We start from the raw sequence: 25,813 nt of genomic DNA, 5'->3' as shown, positions 1-25,813 counted from the left end.
GATCTTATTTGTCATTTATTCTCACTCTTTTATTGATCATTATAGTGTAAGCAACGTGTTTTTTTTCGTTCGAAAATGTCGAATTTGGTACCAACAAATCTTCTTATGCGGGAAGTTTTGCCTTACTTCTTGAATTTGAAAAAAAAGTGCAGCTGAAGCACACCATTTGCTCTCCAAAGCTTATGGTAAATGTGTTCCAACGGTTTCAACGTGCTAGAGATGGTTTACTCGGTTCGGCCAGCCAAAAAGGGTTTGAAGACCAAGAATTGAAGGCATTAATCCATGAAGATTGTTGTCAAACTCAACAAGAACTTGCAAAATCATTGGAAGCTACTCCAGTAGCAATTTCAAAATGTTTGCGAGCAGCAGGATTCATTGAAAATTGTGTAAATTGGGTACCATACGAATTGAAGCTGAGAGACCTTGAACCTGAACCGATCGCAACTGATTATTTTCAAGCGAACATTGGCTGAAAAACGATCAGGCAACAAACTATAATATACGATCATAACAACGCTAATCCACATGTTGCAATACCTGTTAAAAACTATTTAGAATGAAGTGGATTGGGAAGTTTTGCCTTTTCCGTCCGACTGATATTTGTGTCGATCGATGGAGAATGTTCTCACTGTGATACGAAATTAGCTTGATTCGGTCTTGGCCTCAAAAGATGAGCAGTTCTTTTGGCTCCCAATCCATTTGTTGCCAAAAAGATAGAATAAAGCGGATTGGGAAGTTTTGCCTCCCCTTTAACCTTTCCCGTCCGACTACTATTTGTTTCGATCGATGGAGAACGCTCTCTCTGTGATACGCTCAAAACAGAGTATCCGAAATTGGCTTGATTCAAAAGATCAGTTCTTTCTTTCCATATGTTGCCAGAAAGATGGGAAAATTTCATATCTAACAGTGGACAATACTTTGAATAAATTAATATTCTACAAATCTTTCAAAATAAAAGCAAAAAATTTTAAAAAATCCCGCATTTTTAAGTCATACACTCAATACCATGAATTAGTTGTTGCTATATTGTAATAAAGTTTTGAATTATGTGTATTACTCTGTCACTATGGCTCAAAATTATATTGAAGAGTAAAAGAGTAATTCAGTGAATTGTTGCTAATGATTTTAAACATAGTATTATGTAAATTTTTTATGATTCTTTAAAGCAGAAATCGTATTATAGGATTGGTGTTGTGGATGATAGTTAGAGCTTTAAAACACATTTAAAATTTACGCTTGTTTATAAATTCCTATTTAAGTAGCCGGTGGTTCTGTCTGTGACAATGTACCAATTTTTATAGTGCTTTACACAAAACCACAGCATACATAGACTGACTGTCTTTTGTGGTAAAAAATTTAAACATTAGGACTGGTCAAATAACTATGTCATGTTACTCACTGCCCTCTAGACTAGCAATAAATATTGCCAGATATGAAAAAGTTGCCTTATTCACTAGAGATAACATAATCATCATAAGCCGATGTAACTAGAGTTGATATATTTTATTCAATCCTCTACCACTCCCAAGAACTGCTGGTTATGTTTAAACATTTTTCAAATCGTAGTAACCCATTCAACCCTATAATGTTCAATTTAAGTTTATTTTTACAAACAAATATTAAATTGTTTTTGTGTATCATAATAATTTCATAGATAAATAAACAAATATGTACGCACAATTATCCAAACTAAACATGATAGCAGGTCAGTAAGTAATGCATAATATACAATAATATAAAATGAAATTAAATGATATAATAACATTTCTAGCTAGTAACTAACGAACCAAACAAACAACCAACCATTTATTTGATACTATTGTTTTAAAAATAAATAAATATGAACAATATTTACTTTTCAATTGCTAAAACGATAGCAAACTTAGAAGTTTGTTTAAAAGATAGGAAATAATATATATTTTTTAATATACAATATTTGTTACTGATAAACTACATTTCTGCCCACATTTCAAACATTTTATAAGAGATTACAGCCGTAAAAAAGTCAAAAGTCAATTCTAGTTTTTGATAGAAAAAAAGTCGAGCAATCAACACTTCAAAAAGTCGATAAAAGTTGACTTTTATATTGTTAAAAGAAATATTTACTTGCAAAAATATGCATAAAATAATAGCATGCATTTTTGCAAAAAGTCGACTGTTCGACTTTTTAGTTTTTTTTTAAATAGTCGACTTACGAATTTTGAATAGTTGACTTTAGATTTCTTCCCATATAAAATTAAACTTGTTGAAGAATTGAAGACGACAGTCTACTGGCAACGGCTTGACTAGTTTTTGATAGAAAAAAAGTCGAGCAATCAACATCTCAAAAAGTCGATAAAAGTTGACTTTTATATTGGTAAAATAAATATTTACTAGCAACAATATGCACACAATAACCAAAATAAAATAATAGAATGCAATTTTTGCAAAAGTCGAATGTTCGACTTTTTAGTTTTTTTTTAAATAGTGGACCTACGACTTTTGAATAGTTGACTTTAGACTTTCTTCCCATATAAAATTCAATTTGTTGAAGAATTGAAGACGACAGACTACTAGCAACGGCTTGACTGTGCCAGGAAAATGCAGACTTTATTTACAATTTGCTATTTAATGGATATGTCAAGTCAACAAGCAAAAATGCAGGATTTGAGCTGCGGAGAATACAAGAGAAGATTTCATCAGCGATAATTATACCCACTTAAGTGCCTCAATGATATAAATAAAAATGTTATAAACCATTTAAACCATAAAGCTCATTCTGCGCCACCCTGTAGTAGAACCCTAGAAAAAATGTTCGATTGTGTCAGGGCCGTTCCAAAGCGTAATTTCAATTGTAGTGGGAGCGTAGAACAGGGTTCTGTAGTGGAAACAAAAATTCGACTTTTTTAGATTTATAAAAAGTCGGCTTTTCGACTTTTTTGAATTTTTGAACAGTCGATTTTTGGAATGTAAATAATTAATAGAGCTATATTCGGCTATTTCGAATATTATATACCCTTCATCACAGTATATACTTTCAGAGAAAGATTGAAAATATTTTTTGGAGAAAAAAATTTTTTTTTGCTGAAAAAAAAATGATTTTAGTGATTTATGAGCGAAAAATAATTTTTTGTTAAATTTTTTTTTGGTTGAAAAAAATCTTGGTTTAAAAAATATTTTTCTCAATTTTGTAGATCGAATCACTATGACTTAAAATACATCATTGAAAAGGTCTTTGAAATGTCTATCATTAGATGTCCATATTGTGTATATTAATGACTTAGTAATCCAGATAAAAGTCAACTTTTCCTTTCGATTTTTTTAGATTTATAAAAAGTCAACTTATCGACTTTTTTTTAAATTTTTGAACAGTCGACTTTTTGAATGTAAACTATTAAGAGAGCAATATTCGGCTGAAAAAAAATTTTGTTAGCGAAAAGAATTTTTTGTTAAATTTTTTTTTTGTTGAAAAAAAATTCTCGATTTAAAAAATATATTTCACAATTTTGGCCCATTATTGGTCGAATCACTATGGCTTTTAAATACATCATTGGAAAGGTCTTTGAAATGTCTATCAGGAGATAACCATATTGTGTATATTAATGACATAGTAATCCAGATATAAGTTGATCAAAAATATATCAATAATATATTATATAAAATGTATGGTTGATAAGTTTAATGATTAGAAAAGCGCATTTTATAGAATTTTTACAAACAAAATTAAAACAAAAAAATCGACTACTCTTTTTAGTTAGTCGACTTTTTTCCGCCAAAATAGTCGAATGTTTAGCCATTGCTTGGCAGTGATGCCATACCATTTTACAAACTCCTCTCTTACAAAGTGAAGCCATACTGTTATTATTTTGCACTAGAAATCTTTATTAACTCGGGAATATATTGTAAAAATGTCTTCATTTATATTTTAACTTAAAAAATATGAACTCTTCAGTCTGCCTTCGTATATTTTGCTACACTTTAAAACAATAATAGTTTTGTTTGTTCTCAAGCCATGAAGACCACAAAAACAATAGCAAAATAAAAATATTTTTAAAAACATTTCTAAACTAAACAATAACAACAAAACTAAAGAACAACAACAAAAAAACTTGTTTTATTTTTAAACATGTTTTTCCATGTTGTTAAATTTATGGAAATTATGCAAATTTATTTTTAAATTTGTAAACGCTATGAAAGGCAGACAGACAGACAGCCAGCCAGTTAGGGCACAGTTTACAGCGCAAAAAAAAATTATATTGTACAAAAATTAAGTAAAATATTATAATGAAAACGTTTGTAATTATGAATAAAAATTAGGTAAAGTTAACAATAATAATAAAATTAATAATTAAAAGAAAACCTTTTCTAATACACAAAAGCCACATGGAATTACGTTTATTTTAAACATCTTGTACACAGAAAAGTTTTTGTAAACAAAAATTAATTTAAAAAGAATTGAATTAAAAGTCACAAAGTATTGATGAAAAAAGGAAAAGAAACTGAAAAAGCTAGTATTTAGGAGCTTAGCAGTGGTGCCAGTTTTAAAGATTTTTAGCATTTCCAAAATCCCTTTTGAATTTTGTAGATTTTGATACAACTTTATGGACGGATTATCGCTTTGTTAAAAATGCAGAATTTACAATACAATGGGGTATCTTTGGACGCGGATTTTGGTTTTTAATAACTTATACGTCATTTGGAAGGGTACATATGTATCCGTCATTATACCCTTCCCCTTAAGTGGCAAGGGTTTAATAAGGTTTACATTCCGTTTGCAATTTCTACATTTTTCATTTACTAAGTCTATTAATAGACAATATGGTTATCCAATAGTCGATATTTCAAAGACCTTTACAAGGGCATATATAAGGCAAAGTAAGTTGGACCTACAATAGGACGAAATCGGAAAAAATAATTTTTACTCTAATTTTTTTTCACCAAAAAAATGTTTTTTTTTTATAAAAATTTTTTCACAAACAAATTTAAAAAAAGTTTTTTTTTAATTTAAAAATTTTTTTAAATTTTTTTAAAATTAAAAAAATCTTTTTTTTGATAAACTTATATCTGGATTACTGTCATTAATATATATACACAATATGGAAATCTCCTGATAGACATTTCAAATATCATTCCAATGATGTATTTAAAGCGATAGTGATTCGACCTACAATGGGCCAGAGAAATTTTTTTCATCAAAAACAAAAATTTTTTTCAGCCGAATAAAGCTCTTTTATTTGTTTACATTCAAAAAGTCGACTGTTCAAAAATTTTAAAAAAGTCGATAAGCCGACTTTTTATAAATCTAAAAAAATCGAAAGGAAAAGTTGACTTTTATCTGAATTACTAAGTCATTAATATACACAATATGGATATCTAATGATAGACATTTCAAAGACCTTTTCAATGATTCGACCCACAAAATTGTTCACAAACAAATTTAAAAAAGTTTTTTTTTAAAAAATTAAAAAAAAAATTTATGAATTAGATTATTCGAAGGAATTTAAAAAAACTGAGTGTTTTTCATACAAATTTGTTCGACTCATTTTTTTTCGATATCGTGGAAAAGGCTGTTAAATTATAACTTGGTGAAGGGTATATAAGATTCGGCACAGCCGAATATAGCTCTCTTACTTGTTTAATTTATAACTTTTCCGTTTTGGGGTTGGAATTTCCTTCCCCAAACGGAAATTGATAATGTTCACAAATAGTTTTTTTTTATTCAACAAAATTTACTGTTTCAAACTGTAAAGATTAGCAAAATTATGGATGTATAAATCTGGTATTCCTACATTAAAAATGCGAAAAATTTGTTTTGCCGATTTGGTAAAAGCATTCATATCAACACAATACAAAACAGATAACGTTTCGTCTAAACTTTAACGTAAACGTGACGAGTCAGCTGATCAGAAGAAGTCTTCACTTTTAACAAGAGGAATTTGTGCATACACAAGTGTTTTATTTCGTAAACGTATCGTGACGTGTTGCTATAAACAACGAGACCAAAACGCTTCATGTGGCAGTCGTTAAACAGCTGATGAATGATACCGTTTTGTTGACGTACACAGCAGCAACAACAACAACAAAAAAGTAAATAAAAATAAAAGCAAATATTAAAACAGCAAATACAAAACACACATACAAAACATGAATAAATAAAACAAAATGATATGACAACTGCAGCAGCAGTATTAACGAATTGTGTAATACCCTTTATTTAATTTTGTTTTTTTAATTGGCCATCTTTAAACATTACAGAATTTTCGAGAACATGAATTTTCTTGTGATAGGTCATCTGATTTTATATAAATATGTACATATTTACGTCATATTAAACTACTAAACTAAATTATGTACAATTTATTTCCATAATACTAGATGAAAATAAAAAGGATGGCATTCAAAAGCAAACTTCTTTAAGAATAGAACAAACTAAACAAACTAATTTGTTGCTTATTCATTTGTATTTGTTTGATTTGTTGAGAATTTCATTCAGTTTATAAAATTAAGCTGTTAATAAATATTTTAAATAAAAAATCTTGTTAATAATTTATCTGATTAGTTATTTTATTTCCAATTAGCGCTTTTAAATCAGCCATTTGTTCTTAGCAAATATTTGACATCTTTGTCACGTTTGAGGAGTGTTGTCGTTATAGCGATTTTTACATAATATATGTACAGTGGATAACAATATAATTGAAACATTTCTAAATATTCGAGTCATCAAAAAAAGTTCCTTATTATTAAAGGTTGGCTATCGATTCAAAACGGTAGAAAGATAACGGTAATTACAATTATTTCAATAACGGTCGCTTAATGCAGGCTACACGAACAAAATGATGCTGGCTGCAGTTGTGTGGCATCTACTGATTTTTTTTAAAGACGGCAGCTACAAAATAAACAGCTGTATTATAATTCAGTGGTGCCACTTTAGTTTTTTTGTTTTTCTTTAATAAAAAATAATTCCAAAGTAATTAAGATTTAAGCAATTACAATTACAAGATTGCAATGAAGTATGACATCCTCATGAGTATCAATAAAGTGTGTTAGTTTCCATCGTCGGACTTACAATGCGTAAAAATCGGGAAAATATTTGTTTAACCCGAAAACCAACAAAAGATAATTTTATCATAAAATTTTTTTTTTACAAAAAAATTTTGAAGTGAAAATAAACAAGTAAGAGTGCTATATTCGGCTGTGACGAATCTCATATACCCTTCACCAAACAAAAATTAATTTTTTGGAAATTTTTTTTTTTCGATTGTTATTTTAAATTTTTTCAATTTTTTTTTTTAAATTTTAAAATTTTTTTTTTGTTTTTTCAATTTTTTTTTTGAAAAAAAAAATTCGGGTTAAAATTTTTTTTTCCGATTTTGACCCATTGTAGGTTCATCTTACTATGGTCTTATATACGTCGTTGCAAATGTCTTTGAAATATCTATCATTAGATATCCATATTGTCTATATTGATGTCTTAGTAATCCAGATATAGGTCAAAAATAGGTCAAAAATCGAGGTTGTCTTGGTTTTTTCCTCATATCTCAGCCATTTGTGGACCGATTTTGCTGATTGTAAATAGCAAAATTCTTGAAAGCATGTCTGACAGAATTATTGAAGATTTGGATCCCGAAGATATCTGTGGTCTTCAGAAAATTGATTTCAACAGACGGACAGACAGACAGGCGGACATGGCTTAATATAGGGTCGGAAATGAAAAATGTAGAAATTACAAACGGAATGACAAACTTATATATGTATACCCTTCTCACGAAGGTGAAGGGTATACAAATATATTGAATTTTTTTTACTTAAAAATATAATTTGGCAACAAAAGCCATAATTTAAGCCACAATGCTTAAAAATCGGGAAAATATTTTTTTAATCCGAAAACCAACAAAAGAAAATTTTATCGTAACATTTTTTTCACAAAGAAATTTAAAAATAAAAATTAAAAATTCAAAAATTTTCACTAAAAAAATTCAAATTTTGAAATTAGAATAAAAAAAAAATATTTTTTTTTACCTAAAAATATAATTTGGTGAAAGGTTTATAAGATTGTTTCTTTTAAAATATAATTTTTAATTTACAAAACCGACACAGAACAAAAGTAAATTAAAAATAAATAAATAAAAATAGTCATAGAAATAAACTACAAAAACAAATTTCATGCATAAATGTTCGTTACACCTTGAACATAAAATTGGAAATAAATTTCCCACGTTATTTCTTATGTTAAGAAATAAAAATTACATGTGGAGATGGGGCTTTAATAGTCACTCACTGTATTTTTAAACAAGTGATTTATTATAAGAAAATGTTTGGCATCTCTGGATTTTAAACAGAATATTTATGTGGTGTTGTCTACTTAGCGTTTTTTGCTCAAAATGTAAACAAATGGCTTGCACATGTACAAATATTATACTTGTTTTAAAATTTGTATAAAATAGCTTTTTAATGAGATAAAAATTACGAATAAAATACTATAGTTTTTAATATTTAAAAATACTAATTTTTTCATAATTTCTAGCAACATTTTGTTTTATAAAAATATTTCATTTTAAATTAAAAAAAATCTTTAGTTTGAACAAAGGTTAAGTCAAACTGAAGCTTATGTCATATTAACTGTTGATTACTCTAGCTTAAGGGTTAATTTATATAAAACGATACCATAGAATAATACACATAGATCGGATGTTTTCCTTTCAAAGACCTAACTCAGTTGTCAAAAACCAAAGTGGTGAAAATGTATTAGTAAAAAAAGTATGTGAAAACAAAAATAATACTCGAATGTTTAGTTATTTTGAGTATTTATTTTGTTTTAGTTTTTTCTAGTTTCTGATCTATGTTTATTTATCTATGTTTGAAACCACAAAGGAATTGTTTTTAAATTAAAATGGGATTTTTAAAGTTCATAAACTAAATTTGCATTTATTACTCAATTGGAAATATTTCAATCATATCATAAATAAACCGTTTATAGGTTTAGGTGTTCAAACTATAAAGAAAATATTAAGATTTATCAACTGTTATAAACATTTTATAAAAATGATGTAAATTGCGAACTTTGTTAACTTTAATTTAAAAAAACACATAAAACCTTTTGTAATGTTTATTAGCTATTTACTTGTTTGAATTTGTAAAAAATTAGCATTAAAAATGCAATAGTTTGACGTAATTAAAATACTTAGGAAATTACACCATTTCAAAGAATAATTGAAAAAAATAATTTATTTATTCATATTTCGATTTAAAAACAAACTTCATTACTTTATAACAAAAAAATGATTGTAGCATTGTCATCCATTTGAAAAATGTATTACCAATAACAGTATTTATAATGTAATAGATAATATGGTATAGATAAAGTAACAATAATTATTGTCAGCACCATAAAGTTACGACAGCACTCAATACATTCGCTAGATGTTCCACTATTAGTTGCAATTAAATATAAAGTTTTCTATAAAAAGTAGCTTAGTCAGTACAACGAGAATCTGCGCAGAGTACAATAAATAGTTTGTCATTTGTTATCTTTCATATAAATGTTTGATTAAAATTTGTTGTAAATGTACGATTCAATTCTTAAATTTTGCGTAGGTGTCAGTTTATGGTCCTTTACATATGGAAATGCCTATATAGATTCCGTTAATATGCAATGTAGTTAACTGATAGGGACTTTAGAGAATCTAATTTATTTATGAATCATATTATAAATTAAAAACTAAATTTTAATATAAATTCTCTTATTAATTAAATTAAAACTATGCAAATTATAAAAAAAAACAACGTTAAATCATTCTCCACTAAACTTTTCTTATCTTTTGTCATCTGCTGTCATTTACATTAAATATTTGCAGCCACATGGCAAGCCTGCTTATTGTGAATAGAATAAGAAAAAAAAATAAAAACAAAAACTTCACAACACACGAAGCAAAAACAACAACTGATTTATAAACTTTACATACAGGAAAGAGACAGCTATATATTAACTTACCATTTCTACACTGTATATTTGACTCATTTCCGCTTATGAAAATTTAAACAAACATAATTATATTTTTCCTTCTTTTTTTTATTAACACAACATCGCACACAATTGATGTTCACTTCACACACAATAAACGATTAAAGAGATGGAAAAAAAAAGTTGCGAAAAATTGGTATTTTTTTTTTGTAAGAAAATTGAGCTTTTCTTGTATTTTCACAATTTTTAGGCAAATTTTCCATAAAATTAATAAGAATTGATTTTTTTGGAAATTTTTTTAATTAATGAAACACTTTAACGGTTCACTTTTTTCACATGAGCAAAGTAGGAAATTTTCTTTCCGTGTGCGCCTTTTTTTCCAATAGAAAAATTTTTCAACAACAAAACACTACGAGGTCCAAAAGTAAACTGAAAAAACTTCCCGACACCACAATATGTAGTAAAGTTTTTGTGCAAACAGACGTGTAGTCTTTTTTTAGTGTCAGCCGCTGGCCGCAAGAAAGAAGGAGATGACTGCTGTTGTGTTCGATGGTTTGCGATAATTTAGTAAGAGGATTGCCAGGTTCAGAAATTACAGGAGACCTAATGTGTAGTAGAAAATACCTTTAAATTTCTGTTAAGAAAAATTTATAATTTTCTTGTAAATAATGCTTTTTTATAAATTAATATCGTTAAATTTTAAAAATTAATTTCATTTTATATTAGCAAATGGTAAAAAAACTAATGATTTAACGAAATGAACTTATACTTTACAAAAATTTGTGATTACACATATTGTTGTAGAAATTATTCTTGAAACCGGCAACTCTTAAAACTATTAGAAATACGGAAGACAGCAAGGCGAATTCATAACAGGTGCTTGCAGTTCTACACAAGTACAATACTTGCAACAACCACATGTAATTTGTTTTTGTTTATGTTGGCTGGAACTGTCAAAGTCGGACTGTTGTTCTTGTTGCTTTTAAGTTTGTTGTTGTATTCGCAACAACAATCACTAGTAAATTTGATAGTTCGAGCCTCTAAATAAGAAAATAAAAATAACCAGCAGTGCTATCGTCACCATCTTATTATGAATACGCCTGTCTTGATAGTTAGAAAACAAAATGAGATTAAAGAAAAGTCAAATTTCCAATTGTCAGGTAATAGAGTTTCCCATTTACTTTGAGGTTTTCCATGAACTTTTTGAACACTGGGAAAGTTTTTGAATTATGCTACGTTCAGACATTATGTTTGGTTGCTTTCATACGATTATCACTCAGCAATCAGACATCAGAATAATGTGGGACAGACTTTCGCCAAGTCAGACCATTCAATGTAGATTGGCAAAGTTTTGATATTTTGTTTCCATAAAAACTATTACTTGACGCCGGGATTTTGAAAACAAAGTCGTATATCTATATATATAAAAATTGTGCATCTATGTAATCACATTACGTGAGAACAGCTGGAGCAATTTGTCTGATTCCTGTTAAAACTCGGCAATTCAAAGTTTTTAATATATTACCTCCTTTTCACTTCTCATTTTTCTTAATAAGAGACTTTTTTGAAGAAACTTGAAGAACTAACAACACTGCCTCATTTTCACTTCTCATCTTTTTAAGTATGAGAAAATTTTAGAAAAACTCAAAGAACTAAATTTTCCCGCCTTCTTTTCACTTCCAATTTTTCTTAATAAGATAATTTTTTGGAGAAACTTGAAGAGCTAACAACACTGCCTAATTTTCATTACTCAAGAATTTAAAACACCAAGGGGATGCCGAGACACATGCCCCAACATTTTTGTTCTCGATTCGATTTGAAAATATTTGTATATATGTATATGAAATCTACTAGAAGAGATCTACAAAGAACATTGCTATAGCTATATATTATCTCTTACACTTTACGAGTTATTCTCATTTGAAAATTAAATTTTAGTTTTTTACCTACCTTAGTCTGCTTTTTTGCTAATAACGGATTCAAATCTTTCCAGATGAAATGTTTTTTTTTCTTGAATTAAAGACTAATGTATAATAACATTTTTGAAACGCACAATTTCCTACACGTGATGTTTTCTATGCGAATGAGTGGATTTTGAGGCTAAACAAAACTTTTTATGAAATATTAATACAATCTGTTACTTTTTTTTAAGTTATAATCCTAATTTTTACCAAAACTTTTAAATTTTATAGAATTTCATTAGCTTTTGTCCCTTAAGGTTTTGGGTTATAAATAAATAATAAAATAAATTTTAAAATTATGTTTTATTTTGTCAATTTATTTTTCTAATTTAATATATTCTTTAAAATTTTTCATAGTATTGTGTATAATAATTACTTTTTAAATTTGTTTTCATAAACTACTTACTAAATATTAATGTTTAAATTTTGTTTTACTTAAATTGTTTTTTTTTTTGTTTTGTTTGTACAACCACAATCACTTGGTGTTCTTATTCTTACTAACAATATCATCTATAATAGGTATTTTTTTAAAAAAAAATAATCATAATTCGTTGCTCCTTTTCATGGGGGATAACAAATTACTTTTGAGCTTTAGCATGAGATATTTTGGCCATAGAATGTTGATTCACTATACGTTCCATATCACGGATTTCCATAATATCAGTCTTCAGGCGCTGTTTAACAATTTCTCGCCAAATGGCTTCCCTATCACGATTATTTGTAACGCCCATACGCTGCAGGGAGGAATCATTGATACGCAGCAGAGCACGGCCAGTAATTTCATGCTGTAATTTAACAATAGTTAAACAAATGAATCATTTAAAATTCCATTTATAAAATATAATAATAAAAGTTAAAGCATTTAAATGCACTCCGTCATGTTCAACAAGTTTTAAGTTAGTTTAACCATTCTCAATAGATAATCTGGCCATTTCTTTTAATTTTATTTATAGTTAGTTGAATTCCTATACCATAACTATATCTAGGCTTCCACTTACCTTAGAAAATAGTTCCAAGTATTCCAAATACTCACTGCAGTGCCTGCGATACCATTTAAGCACATCACCCACCGTCCATAGATACACTGGCTTTGGTCTATCCGGTTTAGATCTGGGCCTATTACTTGGTGCGGTCTCTTCTACCATATTTTTAACCATTTATTTTAATAATTTTTACAAAATTTTATAAATTCTTGTAAAAATCCATTATAACTATTAAAAATGCAAAACGACAACAATGTTTACGTACAAATTACCAAAAGAGAACACACAATTATATGACTTTTACACGCTATTGTGATTGATTTTGTATAATTACATATTGTGATTGTTTTTGAGTATGATTAGGTTGGTAGCACTGCGTAACATGACTGGCACTAGCCTGCAAGCAACAACAACAAACGACTAGTCACAATTGACATTTGTAAAACACAAAAGAAAAAGTAAAAAAGCAAGAAATTATACAAATCATCGCGAAAATTCGCAATATAAAAATTAAATATAAACTAAAAACTTATAATTTGAGTTAACATTTAATTAGAAAGCGTTTTTTTATATAAACAAAGTGAGTTTGTTTTACTATACAGCTTAAATAAACTATAAAATAAATTTGCAAATTTCTGGTATCTTGTTCTAGTAAAAGAAAAATGGCCGGAGCAACTTTGTTTGAACGGGCTCAAGCCTTGTCAAATGTTAACCGCGAGGAAGGCATTTCTCTGTTGAATAAAATTGTACGCGAACAGGAAATTGCCGAAAATGATGAAGAGCTTATACGCATTAAGGAGCAGGGCATATTACAGCTGGGTGAGCTTTACAAACAGGAGGGCAAGGCCAAAGAATTGGCCGATTTGATAAAAGTAACCCGCCCGTTTTTAAGTCTCATCAGTAAGGCTAAGGCGGCTAAATTGGTGCGTTCTTTGGTGGATATGTTCCTGGATATGGAAGCTGGTACTGGTATAGAGGTGAGTTTGGAAAGAGGTCATGACATACCTTTGAATAAAATTCAGATAAACGTCATCAAAACAGAACTTTACATAAAGAAGGAAAGAAGATTTACTGGTGGAATAATGTGATTCATTTGGAATATGTTTTAATGTTTAAACTTTAGCCACATTTACTTGCTTTGATTGAAACAATTTGAAATTGTCACAAAACTGATAATTTTACCTTAAATTTATTAGGAAGAGCTGAATAGAAATTTTCAAATCATTCATTTTAATAAGGAAAATCTGTCATAAATCGAAAATAAGTTGTCACAAATATTCAAAGTTGACCCAAATTTAATTTATTTCTCAAATTAAAGAAGTATCCTTTAATCCAAAACAAATTAAAATTTGTCCCAAAATTATAATTTATCACAAATTATGTCAAAAATTATACAAATAATAAAAAAAATCAATTTTGTCACAAAATTATACTTTTGAATCAACTTTTTCCAACATTACAAACTAAAATTTTGTATTTTTTGTCTTTATTTCCTTGACTCTAGGTCCAACTGTGTAAAGATTGCATTGAATGGTCCAAACAGGAGAAACGTACATTCTTGCGTCAAAGTTTGGAGGCCCGTTTGATTGCCCTGTACTTTGACACTGGCATGTACACCGATGCCTTACAGTTGGGTTCACAGCTTTTGAAAGAGCTAAAGAAATTAGATGACAAAAATCTGTTGGTGGAAGTGCAACTATTAGAAAGTAAAACCTATCATGCTTTAAGCAATTTGCCGAAAGCCAGAGCTGCTTTAACATCGGCCCGTACCACAGCAAATGCCATTTATTGTCCACCTAAAGTGCAGGCCTCTTTGGATTTACAGTCGGGCATCTTGCATGCGGCCGATGAGCGTGATTTCAAAACCGCCTTCTCCTATTTCTATGAAGCTTTTGAGGGTTTCGATAGTGCGGATAATGCTAAGGCATTGACAGCTCTCAAATACATGTTGTTGTGCAAAATAATGTTGGGTTTTTCGGATGATGTTAATCAAATTGTTAGCGGAAAATTGGTAAGCTAATCATAAACAAAATATTAAAAACATTTTCTGTATTTAAACATTTAAATATAAATTGTAGGCTATTACTTACTCGGGAAGGGATATAGATGCCATGAAAGCCGTGGCTGAAGCCTCACACAAAAGATCTTTGGCTGATTTCCAAGCAGCCTTAAAAGAATACAATAAAGAATTGGCTGAAGATGTTATTGTACAGGCCCATTTGGGTACTTTGTATGACACAATGTTGGAACAAAATCTTTGCCGCATCATTGAACCCTACTCACGTGTACAAGTAAGTTAAGGTCTTTTTCACAACTTTCCCTTATTAATGCTTATTTTTATTTAAAGGTTTCACACGTTGCCGAATCCATTAAATTACCCATGCCTCAGGTGGAAAAGAAATTGTCACAAATGATTTTGGATAAGAAATTCAGTGGCATACTGGATCAGGGTGAAGGTGTTTTAATTGTTTTCGAAGAAACCCCCGTTGATAAAACCTACGAAAGAGTTTTGGAAACCATACATAGTATGGGCAAAGTTGTCGACACTCTCTATCAAAAGGCCAAGAAATTGTCATAGATATAAATCGTTTAAGAAAGTGAAACAACATTTATAAAAAAAAACAACAACAACAACAACAAAATAACAAACACAATACAAAAATTATATCTTCTTTTTTTTTAAAAAAACAATAATCTATAGTTTTAAATTAAACTCTATTCAAATCATACTATAAAAAAAGAAACATAGAAAACATGAAAGGAAACTATTTATCCACAATTTTATCAATAATTTGGCCAATGGTTCTTTCTTTTTTTTTTTTTGGTTTATTATTACCACATTTGTTTTTGTTTAACTATTTTTTTTATACACACCTAAAGATTTTTTTATAAATTTAAATAAATTTTTGATAAAATACTGCTGTTTCTTAAATACGATACGAAATTATTCCATCTTTAAATTGGCGAGTTGAAAAAAATATATAAATTTAAATTAACATTAAAAAAAGAAAAAATAAAAAAGAAATAAAAAAATACTAAACTTATTAAAAAACGTAATTTAAAGTGTCTTAAATATCAATTCATATGTTCTCCTAAAAAGCCGGTTTCATAGAATAAATACATGGAACGAAAGTAGAGGGAAGTGTCAATAAATAAAACTGATCTCTTTGATACAATAACAAAATATATGACAATACATACTCATGAATTAGATTTTTGGCTGTCAGTTATCTATCTAGTTGCCATATATGGCCGGTTTCATCAGATCAGTTGAAATCTAGTTTGGAGCTTTATGTTTATGTTCCCACAGTAACCAATTATACCACTGGAAATCGAAGAAAAAAGAATAAAATAAAGAATAGAGCGAAAAGTTAAAGAAGAAGGAGGGCGATAAGATAAATAAGAGTGTATAAAATAAATTATAGGTAGAAGTTAAGATTTAGAGCCATGGTAGGCGTTCATATTGTTCAGGTTACGATGATTTTCGTCAAACAACCCGAATGTGAACAAAAGAGCGTAAAAATACACACAATTCATTCAGTTTCTTGATGTTGTGGATATTTTATTTTTTACCCAAAATAGCACACAAATTAAATGCCTCTTTTTGCCTACCAATAATTTAGAGCATAGAAGCGTTACTGAGAGACAAAAGATCTAAGTATGCTGTAAAAAACCTAAGTCTTGCAACAACAAAATACATGTAAATCAATGTACAGTGGGACCTCGATTATCCGTATTGGTGGGGACCAATACGGATAATCAATTTTCCCGGTTAATTGAGTAGTTTTTTAAAGGATTTTATGTACATGTTTAAATAATATAAGGATTTTATTAAATTTCGGACATATGCCCACAGCATTTCATTTTCTGGGCAGAGTAAGTTATTCTACGAATTTTTCAAAACTGCAGAAGTAACAGCGTTCCAAGCATTATTAATTGACAACAGTGCTTTCTTGATGTTAAACGCTTTCTTAAATTCGTATCTATTGATTGACGTGAATAGTTTTTGCACTATAGTTTTTCGATAATGACATTTAAAGCTCCATATTGCACCCTGATCCATCGGTTGTATCAAAGACGTCACATTTGGTTTGGAAAATTTTATAAATCGTTCATTGCTGAGTTTTTCTATTTTATTGATATGAATTGTGGCAGCTATATAATCAGCTGAAGATTTTTGTCCTAAGTTTGTGAATTCCATGTCACTGTTTTGTTTAATTTTGAGTGGAATATTTTAGCCTTTTCATTCACTATTAATCCAGAACTTTTGGTTCTTCAGCAGTCTTTAAATATTTTCAGTTTCGAATGGGGAATTCCTCTTTTTCGTTTTATTCAACTTGTGTTTGTTGTTCAAAAATAATCGAAAAAATGTTGCTTATAATTCCGGATAATTGTGGTAATTACGGTTAATCGATGCAAAAAAGTTGAAATCGATCCAAAATTTGTTTCTTTTTCTTTCACGGATAATTGATGTTGTCGGATAATCGAATCACTGTATATATTTTGTTTTGTTGTTTACAATATTCAATCGGGGGGTTCTGCATGTAGATCCAGTCCAAGGAATTGTGCTACTTCTACTGGGTGGCTCCATAAATCCACTGATGCGCATATATGAATAGTTATATGCTGATGCACAGATAATGTCAGAACGACTCTTGTTTTACGCGGCTGATTCTTCTCGGCGTCTGCTATCGGTTGCGCATCTAGTTCCACCCTATGGTTTAGAGATACTAGAAGAGAGAATTGGAAAAGCGAAAAACATCATGCGACGGATACTTGGCCACTTTGAGGTGCTATTTGCATGTCTAGTCCTACTAACCACCTGCTTTTGCTAATAAAGGCGTCTTAATTCATTTCCAGATAATTCAGATAGGTTGCCAAGTTTATTAGCGAAACGCTCCTTTAGCAACATATCTGAATCATCTGGAAACGAATTAACCCATTTGGCGCCGCTGTACTCAATTGAGTACAGCTAAATATTAGGCAATATTTTTGAAATTTTAAAAGTTTTTGTGATTTTTTCGCGTTTTTAGCTTAAAAGGAACCTGCTTCCGCTAAAATAATACAAAAAATCTGACTTTATGCGTATCAGCTGTCAAAAAATAGACTCTTAAACTTATAGAAAATTGGTGTGGCGAGATAAGCACAGATTTTCCGTTTTTTTAGCTTTTACTGTGTTGTTAATTTTTATTTTATTTTCTAAAAGAAAGCATTTCTATTTATAAAATATGTAAAAATAAATTGTCTGCCATTTACTTTTACAAAGTTATCGTATTTTAAATATAACTGTACTCAATTGAGTACTTTGGCGGAATCCATATACAAATTTTGCCAACACTGTTATGTTTACAGAAATATAAAAGCAATATTGGAAGATAGTGACAGTGATTCTTTTTATGATTTCGCAATCAATTAACAGATGGTGGTGATGAGAACATGACAGCTGACAACTTACCGAGAGATGTGACAGACAACATTTAGGTGTTTAGACTAGACTTAAAAAAATATATGGGTGCACTGATATTGATTCGATATAACAAATAACCCAGAGAGGATTTATAGTGGTCTTATGATAAAGATATTGGCATGGAAATTGCGTTAAAGTCAATGTCAAAAAACGGATATTGCTACACTTACGATTTATATTGTAGAAAATCGGAGGCAAATTTTATTGATCCCTTAGGGTCAAAAGTAGTAAAAAAAAAATTACTTGAGAAAAAGGAGAGGTATTTTTTGATAACGTTTTTACTAGTTGTATTATCTTGGTCGATCTCAAGGAAAATAGAATTCGTGCTATTGGCACAATTTGAGAAAACGGAACAAAAAAGTTTCCATTAAGATTTGCGAATGAAATGAATAAAGAAGAGTTGGCTTCATATGATTATAGATTTGACAAACAAAATGAAATTCTTTTGGTAAAATGGAAAGACAATACAATGGCGTCTGTACAATGGCAACAAACTATGACACAATTGAGCTATTAGGAGCTGTAAAACGGTGGCCTTCTACACCAAGACAAAAAATTTATGTCAACTTACGAAAGGTGTTTCAGTATTATAACTAACGTATGGGGGGAATAAATGAACTGTACCAGTCCATTTCACTCTACAGAATTCGTGGTATGAAAGGTGGGGGCATTGTTTACCTATGTAAAAGATATGGCCATTACATATGCTTAGCGGTTATATGTTGACTCTATGCAGCGATAGCATGGATCAAATTTTATTCCGACGATTCATTACAAGGTACTATTTACGCCAAAACACGAAAATAAAGCTCGACTTTCATCTTCATTGTTCCTAGGGTATAGGTTACTAACCCAAAAAGTTGTAAAAGCTATTAAGATGTGTTTTATGTCATGCAAGAGTTCGCTGGCAATGCAAGAAATGTTTAAAATTATTATGCATTAAACAAAAATATTTTGAAATTTCCCACCTGTATCCCGCCGCTGTACTCAGTTGAGTACACCCATCCCACTCCTCCCATTTATTTTTTTTTTTAAATTTTTCAAACTTTTATATTAATTATGTATACAATGAATAAAAAAATTTACTTTTTTGTTAATTATCGCTGCTGGATTTATTTTGGCAGTTAATGGGTTAAGATGCCTTTATTAGGAAAAGCAGGCGGTTTTTGGTACCCATGCTGCAAGGCTTGGTCTGCCTCACTACGATTTCTGTAAGAGTTGTCAAAATGAGAAGAAGGAAGTGTGCATTTTACACTTATTCTGCAATTGTCCATTACTTGGTAGTTTGCGTGTCAAGTTTATTAGCGAAACGCTCCTTTAGCAACCTATCTGAATTATCTGATTATGGCCGATACCTCGGCCTGAAGAATACTTTATCCATTTGGGAGTCTAACGGACTTCCTTATCCCAAATTCAAGAATGTAGACTCCTTCGCCCACTCTGTCCCCTTTTTTGGACCCCTCCCTATAGATGGTTAGTCTCATTATGCCAAGGGAGAGACCGTCATCTAGTTCCATACTGGACGGGATTAAAAAATCGAAGTTTCTCAAGAAAAATGGTCTAGGAGTCCAGTAATCAATATGATCCGGAATACTTCCAATTATACTAGCATGTCCATAGGATCTTCAATGTCACGAGTTACATGCCTAAAGCCTAAAGGGCGTGTTTATTGGCCATTAGACTGGTAACCAATTCAGTAAGGGGTAGTACCCAATACCCATGTTATCAAGATTCCCATACTTCTTATTACCTCTTCAAAGAGTATACGGTTAGAGGCCCTGTACGGGGGCCCATAGTATAGTATCGGTTTAGTAATCCTTTCGACTAGTTAGTTCCGGGGACTAATACTCCATCTCGTGCCTCTGGTCTTCTTGCAGGCATTATGGCCTTAGATGCTCTTGAGCGGTATTGAGTTTCCAGGATAATTTCGAGTCAAGTATTATACCCAAGTATTTTGCGCTATCTGAGAGCGACAATTCAATTCCGTTCAGTCGGGGTAGCGGCAAGTTAGGAATCCTAATCTTCATCGAGAACATTACAAGTTGAGTTTTGCAAGGATTTACGCTCAATCCTCTATTAATACACCATCGACTTAGTATTTAGAGTATCGTCTCCAGCCGTTGCAATATCGTGTCCATATGAATCCCTGAAACTACCACCGCTACGTCATCTGCATAGCCGACAGTTTTGAGAATATAACTTCCTAAGCAGACAGTTTAAAGCCATAGGAGTGGAGATAGGATACCCCCCTAGGGAGTGCCTTTTTTGTCAGATCTAGGGATAGTAGTCGCTCCAATTTTAAACGAATGATCCTCTAGTTCAGGAGGTAGGTAATGAACTGAAAAATGGATTGATCAAGTCCTAAATAATATAGGGACGATACGATAATTGCAGATTTCACATTATTGAAGGCCCCTTCAATATCCAGAAAGGCCATGAGCGATTAATTGCTGAAATCTATGGATTTCTAGATGTACCCTACTAGGGAGTGAAGTGCAGTCTCAACTGATCTTCCCTTGGTGTAATCATGTTGAGATTTAGATAAAAATCGTATGTATAACAATGTTTTCTATAAAAAAATCGTATGTTAACAGTATTTTTTATAGAAAATCTTGTGTATAACAGTAATTTCCATAGAAAATCTTGTATAACAGTATTTTCTATAAAAAAATCTTGTTTTTCTTGGACCCACCACTTTAAAGAAAAGCTTTCTTCGAAAAAGAGGCCGGAAAAGGCAACATTTGTTTCCCCGAAAAGAAAAAGTCATAAGTTGTAATCTTTTAATATGTTTTATTATCTTAAGCCAATTATAACATTAAATAAATACTATATCACGATTAAATTTATAATTACTTAAACTTCGTTTAACCAAACATATGGGTTAGACCTAAACCAGCTCCGAAATCCTTCTGGCCACTCAAGGGACCACTGGTCCACTTGGAAGCCGAGCCGGTTAAATCCAAACGTGTATTGCGATCCTGAGAAGACCACAAATTTGCCTTACCAGCCAATTCTAATTGGCGGCCAAAATCGGGTATATTACTTTGACTGATACTGGCACCATGACCATTAATATTCGAATAATCCAAACCATGGCCATTACGTTCGAATTTGAAGCCATTAGCCAAAGTGTTGTCAGATTTGAAAACGTTGGCACTCAATTTATGGTCGCCATTATTAAATAAATCGGCACTAAGACTTTTGGTTAAAGTATCGCGGACACCGGGTATATGCTCCTTGCCAATAGCGGCACCAAAACCATTACTAAACAAAAGTACATAAGAAAATTATTAAAAACTTACTTATTTAAAAGAATTTTTGTATAAAATTAAACTTACTTATTATAAGCGACAGTGCCACCAGTAGCTACCGGACCTCCTTTAGTATTACCCGCTGCAAAAACTTGTCCTATAACATTATGGTCAGGAGTGCCTATACCATGAGTTAAGGCTACTTTGGCATTATTGCCACCAGCTGGGTTTGTTGAGATCTGGCCTCCCAAATCAGCTCTTCTTACACGTATAAGGCGTGGTCGTGAGGTAGGCGGGGGATAGTAGGGCAGTTTTTGATAGTAGACACGTTGAGGAAAAGCCTCGATTAAGGCTGCTAATAGAGCCACAGATACGATAATTAAAATATAGAATTTCATTTTATAGGAGTTTTAATTTGTTTAAATTGATGTGTGTAGTTTACTAATAGGTTTACAAAACTGTTTTGATGTCTGTTTTGATCTTCATCTAAGTATTTATACTTTTTATTATGATTTGAAAAATGAAAAGATACTTCCTAAATTGTCTTTGCCTTATCAGTTTTTGTTTAAGGAAACCCCCTAGAAATATTATATTAAACATGAATAATTTAGTTAAGAAATTAAATACAAGTGTTTTGTTCTTAAGGGGAATAAACTGTTGGTTCAGCTTAAATGAAAGGGGATTTACTTTACTATAAAATAATAGATTTTAGGAAAAGTATTAACATTTTTCTAAAAATTCTAGACAAGGGATATTGAAATATTTATGTATTTTACATTTAAGGTAAAAATTTCTATCACAATAAAATTATAATTTTAACTATTTTTCAAAAAATATATTTTTCAACATATGTACTATTTTTTCAAAAAGTAGTATTTTTAAAATTTTTTTTAAATTCTCCTAAAAGTATTTCTTTTTCGCAAAAAGTAGTAGAAAATTTACTAAAAATTGTAAAATATTAAAAGAATAAATTTAAATTCTTAAAGCAAATTCTATGATCATAAAGATTCTTTACTAAAAATTAAAAATTTCTTACTTTTATAAAAAGTAGTATTTTTATACCCTTCATTACTACTATTTTTAAAATTAATATTTTTTTAATGTTCCTAAAAGTATTCCTTCAAAAGAATATAACAGGTACAAATTAAATAATTTTTAACAACTTTTTCTCAAAGAGTAGTAGAAAATTTACTACTAATTTGAAAATATTCAAAAAATAAATTTAAATTCTTAAAGCAAATTCTATGAACATAAAGATTATTTACTAAAAATTTAAAAATTTTAAACTTTTTCAAAAGGTAGTATTTCTACTACTATTTTTAAAATTGATGATAGTGATAATTTTCAAATCATCCTAAAAGTACTTCTTTAAAGGAATGTAATAGTTATAAATAAAATAATTTTTAACAACTTTTTCTCTAAAAGTAGTAGAAAATCTACTAATTTGAAAATATGCAAAGAATACATTTAAATTCTTAAAGCAAATTCTATGAACATAGAGATTCCTTACTAAAAATTCAAAAATTTCATACATTTATAAAAAATAGTATTTTTACTACTATTTTTAAAATTGATGAAATTGATAAATTTTAAATGCTCCTAAAAGTATTTCTTTAAAGGAATGTAATAATTATAAATGAAACAATTTTTTCTCAAAAAGTAGTAGAAAATTTGCTACTAATTTGAAATATTAAAAAAATAAATTTAAATTATTATAGAAAATTTGATGAACATAAAGATTATTTACAAAAATTGAAAAATTTTAAACTTTTTCAAAAAGTAGTATTTCTACTACTATTTTTAAAATTGATGAAATTGATATTTTTAAATGCTCCTAAAAGTATTCCTTCTAAAGAATATAACAGTTACAAATTAAATAATTTTCATCAACTTTTTCTCAAAAAGTAGTAGAAATTGACTACTAATTATAAAATATTCAAAGAATAAATTTTAATTATTAAAGCAAATTTTATGAGCATAAAGATTATTTACAAAAATTTAAAAATTTTAAACTTTTTCAAAAAGTAGTATTTCTACTACTATTTTTAAAATTGATGAAAGTAATAATTGTGAAATCATCCTAAAAGTATTCCTTCAAAACAATACAACAGTTACAAATTCAATAATTTTCATCAACTTTTTCTCAAAAAGTAGTAGAAAATATACTACTAATTTGAAAATATTCTAAAAATAAATTTAAATTATTAAAGCAAATTTTATGAACATAAAGATTATTTACAAAAATTGAAATATTTTAAACATTTTCAAAAAGTAGTATTTCTACTACTATTTTTAAAATTGATGATAGTGATAATTTTCAAATCATCCTAAAAGTATTTCTTTAAAGGAATGTAATAGTTACAAATGAAATTATTTTAAACAACTTTTTCTCAAAAAGTAGTAGAAAATTTACTAAAAATTTAAAAATATTCAAAGAAAAAATTTTAATTCTTAAAGCAAATTCTATGAACATAAAGATTCTCTAGAAAAATTTAAAAATTTTAAACTTTTTCAAAAAGTAGTATTTCTACTACTATTTTTAAAATTGATGAAAGTGCTAATTTTTAATTGATCTTAAAAATATTCCTTCAAAGGCATAAATTAGTTACAAATGAAATAATTTTTAACAACTTTTTCTCAAAAAGTAGTAGAAAATATACTACTAATTTGAAAATATTCTAAAAATGAATTTAAATTCTTAAAGCAAATTAATGTGAACATAAAGATTATTTACAAAAATTTAAAAATTTTAAACTTTTTCAAAAAGTAGTATTTCTACTACTATTTTTAAAATTGATGAAAGTGATAAATTTTAAATGCTCCTAAAAGTATTTCTTTAAAGGAATGTAATAGTTATAAATGAAATAATTTTTAACAACGTTTTCTCAAAAAGTAGTAGAAAATTTACTAAAAATTTAAAAATATTTAAAGAAAAAATTTTAATTCTTAAAGCAATTCTATGAACATAAAGATTCTCTAGAAAAATTTAAAAATTTTAAACTTTTTCAAAAAGTAGTATTTCTACTACTATTTTTAAAATTGATGAAAGTGATAATTTTCAAATCATCCTAAAAGTATTCCTTCAAAACAATACAACAGTTACAAATTAAATAATTTTTAACAACTTTTTCTCAAAAAGTAGTAGAAAATATACTACTTATTGGAAAATATTCTAAAAATTAATTTAAATTCTTAAAGCAAATTTTATGAACATAAAGATTATTTACAAAAATTGAAAAATTTTAAACTTTTTCAAAAAGTAGTTTTCTACTACTATTTTTAAAATTTATGAAAGTGCTAATTTTAAATTGATCTTAAAAATATTCCTTCAAAGGCATAAATTAGTTACAAATGAAATAATTTTTATCAACTTTTTCTCAAAAAGTAGTAGAAAATCTACTACTGATTTATTCAAAGAATAAATTTAAATTCTTAAAGCAAATTCTATGAACATAAAGATTTTTTTGTAAAAATTTAAAAATTTTAAACTTTTTCAAAAAGTAGTATTTCTACTACTATTTTTAAAAATTGCTTAAAGTCATAATTTTTAATTGTTTCTAAAATAATTTCTATAAAGAAAATTAATAGTTATAATTGAAATAATGTTTATCAACTTTTTCTCAAAAAGTAGTAGAAAATCTACTACTAATTGCAAAATATTCAAAAATATATTTAAATTATTAAATCAAATTCTATGAACATAAAGATTTTTTTGCAAAAATTTAAAAATTTTAATCTTTTTCAAAAAGTAGTATTTCTACTACTATTTTTAAAATTGATAAAAATCATAATTTTTAATTGCTCCTAAAAGTACTTCTTTAAATGAATGTAATAGTTATAAATTAAATAATTTTCAACAATTTTTTCTTAAAAAAGTAGTAAAAATTTACTACTAAATGGTAACTATTAAAAAAAAACAAATTTAAATTTTTAAAGCAAATTTTACAAACATAAAGATTATTTAGTAAAAATTAAAAATTTCATACTTTTTGAAAAAGTAGTATTTTTAGTACTATTTTAAAAATTGGCAAAAATGCTTAAAAAAATTATTTCTTTAAAGAGATATAAAAAATTTTAGAGTAAAACTATTATTTCATTTGTAACAAAAATCCACCTAAATAAATCTAAACTAATAATCTAATAAATAGTCCAATATTACCGAATAAAACCCCCAAATTAAAAATCACAAATCAATAAAATTTGTAAATCGG

General features: G+C 28.6%; 4 protein-coding genes across 4 annotated transcripts in view; 1 reads left to right on the top strand and 3 right to left on the bottom strand.

The window, feature by feature from the left end:
- The window catches only part of bin3 (bicoid-interacting protein 3), a 53,802-nt gene extending 43,445 nt beyond the window's left edge, over positions 1–10,357 (bottom strand). The window contains exon 1 of the mRNA XM_065514508.1: positions 9,971–10,357. The gene's annotated coding sequence lies outside the window, so the exon portion shown is untranslated. The remainder of the gene's footprint in view (positions 1–9,970) is intronic.
- Positions 10,358–12,201: 1,844 nt separating this feature from the next.
- On the bottom strand, positions 12,202–13,160 carry ave (Protein aveugle). The gene is made up of 2 exons (XM_065510650.1): positions 12,900–13,160; positions 12,202–12,686 (listed from the first exon to the last, which is right to left on the bottom strand). Exons 1-2 carry the CDS (start codon positions 13,056–13,058, stop codon positions 12,480–12,482), a joined length of 366 nt encoding a protein of 121 aa, XP_065366722.1. The 5' UTR covers positions 13,059–13,160; the 3' UTR covers positions 12,202–12,479.
- A 130-nt stretch (positions 13,161–13,290) lies between these two features.
- Rpn6 (regulatory particle non-ATPase 6) lies at positions 13,291–15,941 on the top strand. The gene is made up of 5 exons (XM_065510649.1): positions 13,291–13,464; positions 13,537–13,861; positions 14,389–14,895; positions 14,963–15,175; positions 15,232–15,941. Exons 2-5 carry the CDS (start codon positions 13,547–13,549, stop codon positions 15,460–15,462), a joined length of 1,266 nt encoding a protein of 421 aa, XP_065366721.1. The 5' UTR covers positions 13,291–13,464; positions 13,537–13,546; the 3' UTR covers positions 15,463–15,941.
- A 5,176-nt stretch (positions 15,942–21,117) lies between these two features.
- LOC135960540 (attacin-C-like) lies at positions 21,118–22,055 on the bottom strand. The gene is made up of 2 exons (XM_065511849.1): positions 21,690–22,055; positions 21,118–21,615 (listed from the first exon to the last, which is right to left on the bottom strand). The coding sequence occupies exons 1-2, from the start codon at positions 21,998–22,000 to the stop codon at positions 21,216–21,218; spliced, it is 711 nt and encodes a 236-aa protein (XP_065367921.1). The 5' UTR covers positions 22,001–22,055; the 3' UTR covers positions 21,118–21,215.
- Between the last annotated feature and the right edge of the window lie 3,758 nt (positions 22,056–25,813).

Source organism: Calliphora vicina, chromosome 5 (genome assembly GCF_958450345.1).
Source record: "Calliphora vicina chromosome 5, idCalVici1.1, whole genome shotgun sequence".
Taxonomy (NCBI): domain Eukaryota; kingdom Metazoa; phylum Arthropoda; class Insecta; order Diptera; family Calliphoridae; genus Calliphora; species Calliphora vicina.
This window is presented reverse-complemented; position numbering and strand designations above follow the sequence as displayed.